The sequence below is a fragment of the Cimex lectularius genome, unplaced genomic scaffold, assembly GCF_000648675.2.
Source record: "Cimex lectularius strain Harlan isolate CLEC.00 unplaced genomic scaffold, Clec_2.1 scaffold12, whole genome shotgun sequence".
Lineage (NCBI taxonomy): Eukaryota > Metazoa > Arthropoda > Insecta > Hemiptera > Cimicidae > Cimex > Cimex lectularius.
In genome coordinates this window covers 942233-958702 of record NW_019392875.1, presented here as the reverse complement: position 1 = coordinate 958702, position 16470 = coordinate 942233, and the positions used below count along the sequence as shown (strand labels likewise).

The 16470-nt window shown below is 31.5% G+C and overlaps 3 protein-coding genes across 4 annotated transcripts; 2 read left to right on the top strand and 1 right to left on the bottom strand.

Moving 5' to 3' along the window:
* The first annotated feature begins 980 nt into the window (after positions 1 to 980).
* On the top strand, positions 981 to 3721 carry LOC106665882 (mesoderm induction early response protein 1-like). Its single transcript, XM_014392687.2, has 2 exons — positions 981 to 1295; positions 2307 to 3721. The coding sequence occupies exon 2, from the start codon at positions 2430 to 2432 to the stop codon at positions 3465 to 3467; it is 1038 nt and encodes a 345-aa protein (XP_014248173.1). The 5' UTR covers positions 981 to 1295; positions 2307 to 2429; the 3' UTR covers positions 3468 to 3721.
* A 1500-nt stretch (positions 3722 to 5221) lies between these two features.
* LOC112127650 (RE1-silencing transcription factor A-like) lies at positions 5222 to 8761 on the bottom strand. The gene has a single exon (XM_024228936.1). It carries the CDS (start codon positions 8646 to 8648, stop codon positions 5352 to 5354), a length of 3297 nt encoding a protein of 1098 aa, XP_024084704.1. The 5' UTR covers positions 8649 to 8761; the 3' UTR covers positions 5222 to 5351.
* Positions 8762 to 8820: 59 nt separating this feature from the next.
* Positions 8821 to 13409, top strand: LOC106665862 (sorting nexin-20). 2 transcript variants are annotated; one of them, XM_014392661.2, is made up of 5 exons: positions 8821 to 8948; positions 11711 to 11846; positions 11913 to 12236; positions 12296 to 12483; positions 13153 to 13409. In XM_014392661.2, the coding sequence occupies exons 2-5, from the start codon at positions 11766 to 11768 to the stop codon at positions 13322 to 13324; spliced, it is 765 nt and encodes a 254-aa protein (XP_014248147.1). In that variant the 5' UTR covers positions 8821 to 8948; positions 11711 to 11765; the 3' UTR covers positions 13325 to 13409. The 2 variants fall into 2 exon arrangements, with proteins under 2 accessions (XP_014248147.1, XP_014248148.1); XM_014392662.2 differs by lacking the exon at positions 8821 to 8948 and adding an exon at positions 11308 to 11412.
* Positions 13410 to 16470: the final 3061 nt, after the last annotated feature.

Sequence of the window (16470 nt, the reverse complement as noted above, 5' to 3'; positions counted from 1 at the left end):
TTGATAGTTACCTATCATTTGGTCTGGCCATCTGAGCTGATTTTTGTTAGTAAGGCAGACCAAGATTGAAATGACCTAGCTGTTGTCAGCACCCGAAGCCCGACCTCAGTATTGGACGGATAAGACCTAGGTTTGACCCCGGTCTGCCAACACCCGGGTGGGTAATTCTCGAGACGTTTATTGTTTTTACTGAATTATTTCATTTAATGAAATAATTTATACATTTTATGTAGCCCTGGAGAGGGAAATCAGATTGGCCCCTAAATGCATCGGTATGAATAAATGAATTGGTTGAAGCAATTCGCTGCTATTTGTGAGATTTCCTCCTGCATTTGAGGGGTCATAAACTTATTTTTTTTTATAGTTACCTAATTCACTTTAAACAATAACAGTCTCGAGAATCACCCACCCGGGTGTTGGCAGTCCGGGATCAGACCTAGTTCTTATCTGTCCAGCCAATGAGGTCGGGCTTCGGGTGCTGTCAACAGCTAGGTCATTCCAATCTTCGTCTGCCTAAAAAAATCAGCGCGGATAGGCAGACTAAATGATAGGTAATATCTTTCATTCCACTGAAGTCTTCTTTTCTTCATCGTTTTAAGTTATTGTTGAAAAGTTAAACTCGGCAGTTAATATTATTGATTTAAACGTTCACGTATTTACGAAGATAACCGCATAATGTGTTAAAATTGCAAAAAATTTCTCGCCGTTGTTTAATCGAACTAAACGTGGCTCTTTCTTGGTAGACCCTTTAAACTGGTGTGGCATGTTTAACACAAAGCTGCGCTAGTAGTACGGACAGGACAGTAGAAAACATTTTTTAACCAAATTCTTCAGAATTAATTATTTGGTCGTCTTTATTCTGAAATAAAATTTATTTTCCCTTTTTGCTGCACAGAATAATCTCGTCGAGAAATAATAATAAAAAATAAACAAATAAATAATCACTCAAATAAAAATAATACACTGATGGAATTAACCTTAAATGAACAAATCTCTTCTGATTGTAAACAACTGTTTTGTTTATTGGTGCCTTTTCGAATTAAGATCACCGAAATTAATTGAATTCCGGTGTGGAGTCGATCTTTCGGCCGAAATGTCTTAAAAATGTTAACAACAAATGTTTACACGACGGTTAAAATGTATTGTTGATATATTGTGGTTTTTTTGTTTATACGAATGGAGTTAATTTTAACCTTATTGTTTTTCTATTAAATTCGGGAATGTACTTTTGACAAATAAGAAAACCAAGGAATTTCTTCACCTCGGCGGAAGGAGCGGTCGTCGAGATGAGTAGAGTAACTATTCTTTTAATATTTATTATTACATTATTATTATTATTTATAATAAATAGATGGTGATGGGATTTGCTAGATCAATAGTTTCAATCTTTCATATATTATTACGCCTTGTATGTTTGCAGTGATTTATCTATTAAATTTCCGTCATTTATCAACAACATTAACTTTATATAAATTGTTTATTTTTTTATTTACAATTAACAATTCATAGTCACTGTCATTTTTTGACTACGTAATGGCCACTGTAATTATTATATGCGTAACTTAACTTAATTTCATTTTATCCCGTTTCTTGGAAGGCTGAAAAAAGATAAAATTACTCCCTTTTTGATTATTATTTCATTAAATAATAAATAATTATAATCCTGGTCTTCATTATCGTTATTAAATTAATGACAAATACAAATGTACACATCAATGCATCTTATATATGGACTTTCCAACTTATAAAATTATTATTTCAAAACCAGAAAACTCAAGAAAATCGTAAATAGTACGTACTTAGATTATTTACTTTAATATTTTTTAATTTTATATATAATCTGTACATACAGAATAGAGTGTCGTCTATTATTACAGTTATATATAGAGAAGTATAAAAATAAAGTAATAGTAAAAAGTATTACAAAAGTTAATTATGATAAAAATAATACAATATAAAAGAAGAATAACCTCGACAATATGTAAAGAGAATTGAAAAATGAAAAAATAACACAAATTAATTCGGGTACTGTTCATTGAAAAGGAAAGTAAAATTAAGTACAAATAAAAAATAAATAAATACAGTTGTAATTAATTTACTATTACACAATAAATTGCTTCATTTTTAATGCTGAAATTACAAATTATACAAATTATTAGCCAGAATGGGTTTGACAGGCCAAAACAGTGAAACTACAAGTACCTTTTGTGACTTTTTTTCTGTAGTCTGTTTATTTTATACCTTATTTCTGTTTTACAAAGTTTTCTATTATGTACCATAAACAATAATTATTCTTTTTTTTCCAGATTCGGTTGCAATGTTTATATACAACATATAATTCGAAGGTTTCATGCATGGAACGGTGGCTGATTCGAACGTGCTACTGAAGGGTTGTTTGATTTCCGACATCCCCAGAAGTTGAGTTAGACATGCCACTTAAGAACCCTGTTGCTATGCATGGGTTAGAAGAGACCGAAGCTGTTACTTGTCCTTCAGAAGAAATGAATGGAGATAAATCGAATGGAGGTGAATCGACTGACAAAAAGTCCGAGCCTTCGGACACAGATCCAATTTACAACAATGACGGTGACGGGGAAGTAGAAAGTGAGACAAACATGCGTTCGACACGATACGGGTCAAGACAGCACAGCGAGGATGAAGAAGATCTCGAATATAATCTGGAAGAGGAAGATAGGAAGAAGACAATAATGGTTGGTAGTGACTATCAAGCCTGGATACCAGATGTTATGTGCAAATATGATGATGTATTGCCTTATGAAAATGAAGATAAGTTGGTCTGGGACCCAAGTGCCTTGATACAGAAAGATATTGAAGCGTACTTAATTAAAGCGCAAGAGCCAAAAAATAACAACCAGGGAATTTATGCCATTCCGACAGGGAAACATCCCAGGGATGATGAACAGGCCCTTTTCCTTCTTTTGCAATGCGGGCACAATGTGGAAGAAGCTTTGAGGCGGAGAAGAATAAATACCGCTCCTCCAAACGACTCCATGAGCATTTGGTCAGAGGAAGAATGCAGGCAGTTCGAAATTGGTCTGAGGAGTTTCGGCAAAGATTTCCGACAGATACAACAGAATAAAGTCAAGACGCGTTCAGTAGGAGAGCTCGTCCAGTTTTACTACCTATGGAAGAAAACGGAGAGACATGACATTTTCGCAAACAAAGCGAGACTTGAAAAGAAAAAATACACCCTTCACCCCGGCATCACGGATTACATGGACAGGTTCATGGAAGACCAAGAAGGCTCCACAGGACGAGATAGGAGTACTTCTCCGAACATACATTGCCTGCTCTATGGGGACCCAAAATGGCAGAGATCTCATAACGGACAAAGTGAACCTGTGGACACCTTACCGACAAAAATTAAAATCGAGGAACCAGTGCCTACTATCAAAACAGAAGAGGACAGCAAAGAAAGTATTAATCATAAAGAATGTGAAGGCTAACAGTCTTAAATACAAGAAAGAACATTCCTTCGCAATTTGGAAGTTATTTTTTGAGTAGTCGCTGTTGTTAAAGATTTTACTTTAACATTTTAAACAATAGTCAGGAGACGATCATAAAATTTATGAACTTTGTATATTTTCAAATGTTCTGCGTCACACAAATCATATGTGGTAGCTGCATGAAACAAAACATATTTATATGTTCTGTGTAATTTTGAACTAATTAATTTGAATTAATGTTTTTCAAGAGAGAAAAAAATAATTTTAAAAAATTGTCTATGTAAAAAGAATGTTTCTTTTTAAAAAGAATCTTTCAACAAGTAAAAATTTAAATAATTTTAATTAATTTACTAAATTAAGATATAAATTATAACTTCAAGTTTTTAACTTGAATTATTCCCTGGCAAGACAAAATAAGCAGGAATGTTAAATTGGACAGATTTCACGGTCTGAGTGTATATAAATTTGCGGTTATGAGTGAATTGACATAAATCGTATTTGGATCTTTTTTTTTATAATTTAGCATTATAAAATTCAGGTACATTGCCAAGTTGGACATAATTATTATTTAAACAAAGAAGTATTGATGCCTTAAACAAGCAAAAATTAAAAACAAAAATTTGTACATACATTTTTAACATCTGCATTACATCCCTAGATAAGTTGTTTTATGTGAGGGATAACTAACATCACATGTACATTTATGTATTATTGTAAATATGAATTGTGAATTTTTTCTTAATGTTATATCATTATTTTTTATAAACTTTTAGTCACAAAATATTTATTAATTGTATGTAAATCTTATCAATAGAAATATTAGTATGTAATTATGAACTAATAATAAAAAAGCGATTATAGTGCATTATTGTATATTGATGCGATGTGTATACCACAACCTGTAAGGATCACGATTACTGTCCTACTCATGCAAAATAATTTGCATTTATTTTAAAGAAAAAAAGAATAAATATAAACTATAGTATTTTCGTTTTTTTTTTTTTTTTTTTTTTTGATACCTCATTTTAAAAAGCATAATTATTGTAAAATGAAATAAATCCTGTCCTACAAATACTTTATGTTAAGTAGTAACAGTTGTACTTATGTTTGTTTCTGCATAATTTTGTCTATATAACTATCAAATTAAATGCAATGATAGATTTATAGATTTTGTTAAATAAAATAAGGAAAAAATAAGTTAAACAAATTTGGCTACCCTGTATATTTTTTTTTTTTTTAATCGAGCAAGCATACTAAATAAAAATAAAAATTGCTATCACAGTAAGGGGGCATAACTAAAAGTGGGAACAATTTTTTATTTCTTTTCAAGACCTTTGCTGTCTTATCGGATACCGAACGGCCTTAAGATATTGAAATTCATCTGGATAAAACAGCGAGAACAGTCCGATCAGAATGATAAGATGGGTAACAAACATATTTCTGGATACTCAATATTTCTAGACGTATTTTTGGTTTTAATTATGACCCTTGAATTAATGATTAGATCCTCATTTATTTTATAACAAATAAACACCCAATTTGAAAATTTAAATTGTAAACAGGATTATCATTATAATTATTTTTTATTTATTTATTTGAATTTATATACTATAAACACCAGTATAAATATATTTAAATAATTTTACTTTTTTTACACACTAATGGCTTAGAACAAAATATTAATTAACCATTTTATCGTATAAATTATTTATTTATTTGTTTTTAATAGACATACAATAAAAATATTTATCACAAATAAGTTAAATTGACTAGATAAAAATGTTAACTTGCGTTAACAGGAATAAAAGTTGTTATAAATTATGTTAACAGTCTTTAAACTATAAAAAATAAAACTGGAATATTAAATATTTAGCAGTAAAATAACTATTTATAAAATTCGCCCGTTATTTCATTCAAAAGGAAATTATAAGATCCACTGTTGACATTTTCTAAAAGTGAATCATCCTCTACCTCATCCACATCCCTGAACGGTTTAAGCTCATTCCAAATGTCTGCGGTCGAACAGCTCGTTTCATCAAATGTGAACTCGCCGGTCATTTCATCGAGCCTCGGAGTCTGATTTCCTGGCATCATAAAATGTACTCGCTTTTGGACGTTATTCTCTTCTTGGTGTTCAGGCTGGTTTTCTGTGTTGACGTTGTCGAATAGAAGTTCATCGAAATCGTCAAACCCATCGAAAGAATCTTCGTTGAAATTTTCCATGTCAAAATCAAAAATTTCATCGATATTGTTGTCCTCTTTTTTCTCGACGGTCTTGCCATTGTCAATCTTAACGATTTCCCCTGTCACCTCGTCCAACTGAGTCTGTTCCATTTCATTCAACTCGACCTTCTGCGAGTAGATTTCTTCGGGATTCTCCCCATTGAGATCAATGTATGAAAGCTCGCCGGTAGATTCATTCAAGAACACAGCACCTGTCGAACCGCTGTTTATATTGTTGAAAGTTAAAACGCCTGTTGTTTCATTGAGTGTTACGCTCCCTGTTCCCTCTCTGAAATTGCCAATAGTCAATAAATTCGTAGCTGTTACATTTGCTATTGGAATAGGTTTTCCCTTAGTTGAACTGAGTATGTTTATTTCACCTGTATTTTTATTCAGGAAAAGAGTCTTTTTAACCGATTCGTTTACAAAGTCTCTTGGCGAAGAGCTAGCCTGTGTATCGGGCAATCCTTTTTTGATACCCTGCAGCATAGATTTTCCAATATCTGTATTGATTTGAATTGGAGTGTATGAACCGTTTTCATGGTTTAAACCTGGTGTATTCTCTTTATCGATTATCTCTTGTATTACAGTATTTCCATTTATTTCTTCTATTTGAAGTTGTGTGAAATTATTGGATTGAGTCGGGATTTCCTTATTTTGGGAATTTGCAACTCCTGGGATGTTAAACGACATAAAAGCACCAACGTTATCTTCTCGATTACTGTTAGATAGTTCTTTGATTACGTTTTCTTTAATTTCTTCAATATCGAGCTGTGAATAATTCCTACTGCTCTCGTTAGTTTGAATCTGTACGAACGTCTCCTGGGCCTCTTCATTACTTTCTTGAAGGATGACGCTTCCATCGTCTCCTATCTGTAGGCGTCGTCGATTAGAAGACTCGCTCTGAGACAAATGTTGTATTACAACATTACTGTCATCCATTTGAAGTTGAGGAAATTCACCGTTAGTGTTTTGAGAAACTTTTTCAGAATTCATTCCTTGAACAATCAACCGACCATTTTCTTCAATCTGCAGTTGTACAATATTATGGAAAGATGATTCTTGTCCATTTAAACTTGGCACATTTTTATTATTACTGTTCATTAAAGATTGTGATTCTTGTAATGGTGGTACGAGAATTTGGGTCGGTTTGTCATTAGAATTGGATCGTTTATGATGAAGATGCAAATCGACATCTTCCTGTTGTCCCTCTGACCTTTTAATTTTTGATTTATCAGATACACTAAGTTTTAAAAGTTTTATAATTTCATTTGATTCCCTTTCACCCATACAGTGCACTTTAACACAGTGATCTTTGATTTTGTCTAATCTTACCGTCAGATAATTGCACTGCGGGCATTTAAACTGATGAGCTTTGGAGTTATGCATAAATCTCATATGACGGTTTAAATTTTTTTCAAGTGAAAAAAAAATCTTACAAATAGAACACTGAAAAGACGAGCTTTTGTTTTCATTGTGCCGTACCACATGCTCTTTTCTGTGTTTGGCGAAATATACTTTATAATTCGTTCTAAAATTACACTTTGGAAATGTACAGACAAACTCCTGTTTTTGAATTCGGTGCGATTTCATGTGTTTCTCAAGCAGTGATGGAAATGGCTCGGCCAAACCACAGACGGAGCAAATGTACTTTTTCTTTTTGTGCATACGAAGAACGTGTGTGTTGAGAAGTACATTGTTTTTGAACTTGAGCTGACAGTAAATACAGCCGAATGGCTTCTCGTCGTAATGACAGGACATGTGCCTCCACCATTGTCTTCTATTCGGATACGAAACACTACACCGTTTACAATTAAATGGCAACTTTTGTAAATGTTCTTCTAAATGATTTTGAAGCTCTATTTTAGATTTTGTCTCTTGTAAACACAATGAGCAATAAAGCTCTGTATGGTCAGTCACTTTTAAATGGTTTATAATTTTTGAAATCTTGAAAGTGCTGTATTCACAAGAGAGACAAGTGTATTTGTTTTTATGAAAAACCTTCATGTGTTTCTTAGTTATTGATTCATTTTCAAACTTGACTTTACAAATCAGGCAAGAATCAAGATTTCTGTGTAGTGAAACACTTAGATCAGAATTGGACTGGCAGCCGGAGGAGAAATGTCTCAACCATTGAGATCTATCTTTAAATCTCAATGAACAATGCTGACATTTAAACGGTTCCGGATCCGCATGCTCTTTGAAATGTTGTTTTAACTTAGTAACATCACAAGCGTTGAAAAGACAAATGGAGCATACTGTGTTGTCATGAGACTGGTCTTGAAGATGCTCAACTATCTTCGCAATGGAACTCTCTTCAAAACTGCATGACAAACATGTATAGTCAAATCTGTGAAATATAAAGTCATGTAGGAGAAACTGTTCATCGTCTTTTGACTTAAAACCGCATGTGTCGCAAGAATATTCCTTGCTTTCGTTCGTGTTTAGCACTTCATGAGGTTCTTTAAGTGGTGTGGGAGCTTTCTCAGAAATCTGAGCTTCTACGTTTGAACCGTCGTCGGTTTTAAAAAAATCAACACCTTTGTCGTTTTTATACCTCTGGCATATCAGGAGCAAATCGTCGAGCTCTAAGTTGTTCGAGAGGTTCAGGACATGGTCCAAGTGCTTTTCCTTCAGCTTGATCTTCCCGGTGTAGATGAAATCGACCGTATCCTCGACGCATTCCATGCAGTTGTTCCTGCTCTCGCCTTTGCACTTGGTCAGGGTCGATATATTCAATTGTATCGGCTTGTTAACAGACCATTCGACAAGACGGCCAAAATGTTTAAGAAAATATCTCGTTATGAACGGGCTGACAGTCGCCAGGACGCAGGAATGGGCCCAAAGTTTCGACGGCCCGTTCGTCAACTGGACGTCGCAGAATTCGCCTTTCGACCTCTGCTTCGAGAGATTGATGAGAACCGCCTCGGCCAAGGATTTGGCGTCCGTATTAGCCATCACATTTGCACAACACTAAAATATTAACTATTCGACTATATACAAATTATGTACAAATTTGAAATTTGGAAATTTGACAAGGGCGTTAACAGGCATCGGGAGAGGTTGCAAAAAGGTTACATTTGAAAACAAAGGACCGAAGAGGTAACATTCTGTCAAGCTGTTACCTGTAATGATTGCCTTAATGAAGGGGCAGTTGTCAATGAATAGTTAGTATGTACTATGGAACACATACATATCGGAAATAAATACATTCTCGGCTGAATTAAGAAAGAAACCGACCAATATACAATTTGACATGTAAGTTTCGGCTTTTATTTCAATATAAACATTAAGGAACTCATTATTACCAATAATAACCACACCGTCATTGTTTATGGTTCATTTTCTATTTCTAGCCTTAATTCTATACCTAGCGTATTTATACATTCACTGTTCTCTTTTGTGTAAGATTATTACAACTGTATAAAGAGATTTTAAAGGAAGTTACAAGTTTTTAGTAGTTTGAAAACAAAGGATTTCATTTCATTGTATTGACAGATTGACATTCGTTTTTTCTTATTATATTTAACACATTCATTTCTGAATTAACTAGATTCTAGACTGAATTAAGAAAGAAACATACCAAAATGCAATAATTAAGCATGGCAGTACATAATAAATACATAATAATCCGTTATATTTAGTGGTCTATTGACCATATTACTTCTTTCAATTAATTATTCTTTTTGTGTAAGGCCTTGGTTGAAATGAAAAAGCTAGTGACACGAGCGGGATTCGATAATAATTTCATTTTTAATTTAATAATATTAATAACAATAAGCGGGATAATTAATAATTTCATATGGGACCTATTTTTAACAACAATAACTACTTTGTCACTGTTTATGGTTGTATTTCTAGCCTTAATTCTATACTTAGCGTATTTATACTTTCACTGTTCTCTTTTGTGTAAGATTATATCTGTATAAAGAGCTTTTAAAGAAAGTTACAAGTTTTTAATAGATTGAAAAACAAAAGATTTCATTTCATTGTATTGGCAGAATAACCTTTTTGTTCTTATTGTATTAAATCCTGTTATATTAAACACATACATATCGGAATTCAATAGATTCCAGATGAATTAAGAAAGAAACAACAATATACAATTAAGCATGGCAGTTTCACATTTTTATATCAGTGTAAATAATAATCCATTTATGTTTAGTGGTCTAATTGACCAAATTACATATTCAATTAATTATTCTTTTCATGTAAGATCTTGGTTGAAATGAAAAACTTAGTGTTACAAATTCGAACCGAATTCATAGCTTAAAAATGTTAGTGTTGAGTGAGATTGTCACGATAGCTCAAATGGTAAGAGGAGCGATGTATTGAGCCAAAGGTCATGGGTTCGAATCCCGCTCGTGACACTAAGTTTCTCAATTCAACCAAGACCTTACATAAAAAGAATAATTAATTGAAATAAATAATAATTTCATATGGGACCTGTTTTAGCAATAAAAACTACACTGTCATTATTTTTGGTTTTATTTCTATTTCTAGCCTTAATTCTACCCATAGCATTCTTTATTCTCTTTTGTGTAGATTATAACAGTAACAGTAAGTTTTAAAGGAAGTTACAAGTTTTTAATGGAGTGGAAAAAGGATTTCATTTCAATGTATTAGTTGTTTTTTTCATCTTCTACTTCCCCCCAAAGGTGAGACAAATATTTTCAGGAGGGTGTCCTGTCCACGCCCCACCTGAATTGTATTGAAAAGTTTAATAGTACTACATTTAAATCACAGGTTGACATTAACCTTATAACCTTAAAGATTTATTGTGAAATTGACCCAACTTTCCATGGTTCCTCTTCGCTTTTTTGCCTTTTTGTATATGATGTATTATTGCCGGTACATTAGCAAAGGACCATGTCCAATGTTTGTGCCTCTTCATGACAAATTAAGTGGGTTTCTGTTTTTTCGCCATTTTTTGTGGTGTTACTTAAATAGGCAATGGCAGTATAAAGAACTATTATATTCCTTAGTTCATGCCAATTGAGAAAGAAGTAACTTTTTGTTTGCATGGTTGAGATTAAGGAACCTCTTGATGTTGGGTGTTGGTCTACAAGTCAGTGAATCTATGCTGAACCATCATTAGGTCACTTATTGTTGGGTTTTGGTTTCAGCATTGTGCCATCTTCACTGAGCAACTTCTATGATTATTTTTCGCCTGTATATGATCCAGCATTTGATTATTTCTTTCTATAGCTATTTGTTCAGTTACATTTTTAGCATGCTTTAGTGTGCCAATTTGGGTGCCCACATCAGAGTTATCTGATTTCATTTTGCAAGGGGATGGAAATATTTTAGGCAGTCCCAGTACTTAACGTATATAAAAATTTTCATGTTTATCTTTAACATTTTACAACATTATTTGTTTTAAGGTTGTGTTTTAGTTTCTCATAATTTATTCTATTAAAAATTTAATTAGCCAAGACATCAATTATTCCATTAAACTATAAAATTAACAGTGCATATTCAACACAAGTTTTAAATTTTTGAAATTATATAAATCAGATTCACAAATTAAGAACGAATTATGATTTAACTTAAGTTTAAAATATATTCTGATTAGGGGAATTGTTTGTGAAATATATGTGACTCATCTGTAAGCCAGTCATCTTTAGTTTGCTTAACAAACAAAATCAACATCTTCACCCATTGTCTTTCATTCTATCATTTTCATTACACATTGTAGAGAGACAATTGGCATTTCTCTCTGGTAAGAAAGTTATTATATTTTTCTTTTATCACCATTGTAATATTGTTATTTTTAAAAATTAATATTTAAAACATTACAAATTCACCTTTGAATTGTTCTATTTGTTTTTCTTTTTTATAATAAAATCTTTTTTTTTTAACAATTGTAATACTGTAAAATGAAATACAATACTTAATATAATCATATAATTCTATAAGTACATATATACATATCTAAAGTTTAATTGTAATGTTTTAATGAATCAGCATGCATTTTTTAGTTTACAAATATACTTATATATTTTTGAAATATATTTCAGAGTATGAGAAAATAGTATTAGCAAGGCAAGGAGTTTAAATTGATTTTATTTCACTATGGCTACTTTAAATGAAATAAATTTTAAAATAATTTCCGTTAACGTTTCAACTGTAGAGCTTGGCAAGAAAGCTTTTCTTGTAAGTACCAAATCCAGTTAACCAGCGGTCGTATAATTTTTTTCACCTAACGATATTGTCGTTCAGATCTATTCGATAAAAGTCAGCTCTGAGGCAAAGGATCCGCAGCCTGTTGTCATTAAACGAAGATACACGGATTTCCTCGTTCTTTTCAACTCGCTGAAAAACGACTTTCCTGATTTAACAGAGTCCGTGCAATTTCCTCGTAAAGCGATATTTGGAAATTTCTCAAAGGACGTTATAAACGAGAGGAAGGAAGGCTTTCAAAAATTTCTCGAAGTCATCGGTACGACATCCCAGCTCAGAATTTCACCGGCTGTGACCAATTTTATGCAATACAGAGAGCTTTCAAATGCAGTTAAGTTAATTGAACAAAACAACCTTGAACAAGTAAGTACAATTAGTAAAACTTTTTTTTATACAAATCCTTAAAAAAAAATTTTTTTAAGGCTGTTCCTTTGGTTGAAAACTGTTTCTGGGTAATGAACAAAGTTCAAACAGCTCGTGCTCCTGCTGTTTTAAGAAATCTCTGCCTTATGGTTTGCTTATCAAACAGCGTGAATAGTGGATATGCTTTGAACTTTGCTGATTTAGCTGTTCGAAGATTTCAAACTGTTAGTGACATAGACTTGCTAAGGTTAGTATTTTATTGTATTGTCAAATTTTACATATAGTGCATAATGATTTTTACATAGGCTATAATGATTTGCTGCAAAGGTCTTTTTGCATAAACCATCAGATTTATACAAAAATTAATATAAAATAGATCTTAAATTAATTATACTTTTTACCTAAATCTTAAGGGTAAAGGTAATCAAAATAATTAATAAATACATAATGGAATAATAGATCTTATTTTTTCCAAGATTTTCTAATTTTTTAAACTATTTAAATTTGGTGATGATGTTTTTCCAAAAATTGCCATCCGTGCCTCCAAACTTGTAAAGTTCTCTTCCTCATCATCATCATCCATGCTCCATCCCTTTTGAGCTTCAAGTCCCATCTCTTTGATGACCTCTTGAACTTATAACTTGGCACCAAAGATACTTAATTGTCCCTTGTTATTTTATTTTAATAAAGTATTTTAATTATATTTTTTGTAAATGGACACTTTGAATAGCCTTGTCAGGCTTGAATCCTTAGACATACTTTGTATTCATAATTAATTATTCTAGGGAACTTTGAGTCCCAGAATAAATTTTATTTTTAATTGCAACGTTATGCTCAATTTTTGTAACTGTCTAGTACTTATTGTGTGAATTGTGCATAATATTACTTTTTTTAAATATATTTTGCATAAATGTAGATATTACGTCCCACTCTTGAACATATCACTCGATCTCTGTCAAAAATATGGAAAGGACAGTACCGAGATTGCTGAATATTTGGTCAGATTAAAACGCCGAGGGATGGCACTACACAATTCAACGCCGCTTCTTCAGTTAATCATGCAAGACATCACACCGTACTACAAATAAGCCAACCATGTAAAAAAAGAAATGTATTTTTTTATATTTGTATCTTAACATGAGACAATGGTTTAAATCTTACAAAACCCACAGATCATTTTTGTCTTGTTTCTTGTTTTGAGATTATACTGCGGAAAAAAATCTTTTTTACAAGTTGAAAAGAAAACTCATTATGATCATATTATGGACTAACTTTCAGGTGTTTACGCTTTTTATAAAATTATTTATTACATTCACACCCCATGACATCACTCCTTAACTCATTTCTTAATACTTTTATAGTTTTCCAGATTTCTAGTTGAAATTGTATAGAAAAAAATTAACAATTAAATAAAATTTTCATTTTTATTAACAAATTCAACTACTTCTATTACTACTTGTTCTTTATATTTATTCGTAAAAAATTTTATTATAGTGGTTAAGTTATTTTTGTCTAATTTTATGATTATAAGACTTTTATTCAGTGTTTTTAGGAATTAGTATAATATATTTTATAGTATTATTAAATGAATATCTAATCCTAATTAAATAGGATATTTTCAATTTTAAAAGTATTGCTACTTGCAAATCTATTAATTAGTTATTTTTTGTATGTTAAAACTATGATTTGTAAAAAACTTAATTCCCTGCCTTGTAATTTTATTTATGCATGTATGTTTTATAATAAGCTTAAATGTAAGGGAATAATGTCCAATAAACATTCAAATGTTTAATGAAAATGTTAATGTTCCAATCTATAATCTATGACAAGTCAATGTTAAATAGGAAAAAAATATCATTTCTCAATTTAACTTTACTCATTTGTGATAAGCCCTGTTAGAAAGGAGATTACACTAACCAAAGAAGAGTTCAAAGTTAAATTTAAAATATAAGAAAATATTAGCTATATAGCACAAATATTTACTGCACAGATTGAAAAAATATATTTTTATACTGTTAATTACTATTCTGCATTGAACTTCATTCAGTTCTAGTCTTATATTAATGTTTATTAAAGACTTGATTAAAATCCTTATTTCAAATAATCAATATATTATATCAATATGTACTAAGTATTAAGAATAAAAACTGGGATTACATAAAAATTCAATTACTTCCTACAATAATATAAATGCATTAAGTTTTAACATATTATTTTATGTTTAAATTTATGGAATGTAGTTTTACTATTTGCTTGTTTGAGAATTCAATCGGTTGAAAGTCAAAGGAAGCATTTTATGTTTTTACTACTTAAAAAATGTAATTTGTTTTTGCTATATGAACAGTTATTATTTGTTAAAAAATATATTTTGTGATATTTCATGACTATATATTTTAATGACAAAAGTTTAAAGGGAATCATCTTCTTACAATCCCTAACGATTTTTTTAATATATGTTTTATATATTGTTTTTAATTTGATCTGATTTGCTAAAACTAAATGCAAGAGGAAAACTTGTAGTTAATTGGTGTTGCATTTAATTATCACCTAGGATAAAAATGCATAATTAAAAACAAAAATTGTTACACCCTCATCACAGATATGCTCAAAGTTAGTGTTAAAAATTTAAATGATTAAGTTAATAAATAAATTAAAAAATAAATTTGTGTTTATTACATCCTTTCCTGTTCAATAATGTTCTCACTTAATTTCTTCAGGTTGGAAAGCTGGATTGTGCTTGAGCAGCAATCCGGTTATTTAAGTGATTAAAAATCACATTGTATATTTTTGTCACACCGCCAAAAACCTGGGGTCTGTCCTCGATCCACTTCCAGGAATTCCATTCCACTCCCACATTTACCATACTGCTTCTTCACCCAGTATCAGTTTGTGCCAGAACCAGGTCCTAATACCCTAGAAGAGTTGGAAAAGGTTATTCTTGATGAATGCAAAAAAATTTCTCAAGATTTTACCGGAAATCTTTTTCCAAGACTAAATTTATTTATAAGATATGTACATGTAAGGGGGCTTAAAGCCCTACTTGTCAACCTTTTTATGTAAGGTTTTGGTTGAGATGAAAAAGTTAGTGTCACGAGCAGAATGCGAACCCATGACTTTCAGCTCCCACTCGTGGCACTAACTTTTTCAATTCAACTAAAACCTTAATAAAAAGGTTGATTAATTGAAAGAAGTAATTTGGTCAATCAGACCACTAAATATAATAAATATATATTTAAAATTGAACCAAATAAATGGCCTCAATATCTATCAACTTTTGTCCCTCATTCCTTATCCAAGCGCACCAATTATATCCTAAGGCTTCTACCCTCCTCTAAACCAAGAGGAGCGTTACCCTTCAGAATTGCAGTCCTATAGAATTTGCTTCCCCAGGAAGTATGTTCTGCTCCTCACTGGCTTGTTTCAGGTCCATGGCATCTGAGTTTTTAAAAATGATATCAACCATTTTTTCTTTTTCCCCAGTTCCTTTTTTCTCTTCCTCGTTTTCTTTCATGATATGGTTTCATCATTCGATTATAATTAATTAATACTTTAAAAAATATATTATTGACATTATTGTTTTGTATATTTTATTACTGCTCCAATTATTTAAACTTTTTTATCTAAAGGCTTGGTCGAGAGGAAAAAATCAGTAATACGAGCAGGATTCGAACCCTCAACCTTCAGTTCAATATGCTGTTGCTACTTGAGCTATCATGACACTAACTTTTTGAAGCCACGATTGAAGTTGCTTCTTTTGCCAATTGATCAACTTTTTCAGTGAATGTCAACCCTGCATGTGACTTACCCAAGCAATTATAAATTTATTTTTACAACGGTCATAATTGACCTATTAAGTTATTTCAATTAATTATACTTTTTATCTAAAGTCTTGGTTGAGATGAAAAAGTTAGTGTCATGAGCGGAATTGTCACAGTTGCTCAATTCTCTCAATATAACGGCGTTTTGAATCCCGCTCGTAATTAATTGAAGTAATTAAACAGGTCAATTATGACTGCAAATAAGGATTATTATTGCTGTTATTATTTTACTATGTTTGTGAAACTAAAGGTATAATTGCTTGGGTAAAGGCAAATGCAGGGTTGACATTCAATAAAAAGGTTGATCAATTGGCAAAAGAAGCAACCTCACAGGGAAAAACTTCAACATTTACCCTTAACTGCAGTGAACTCAAAAAGTTAAAATTACATTATTACAATAGACATTTATCATAGTT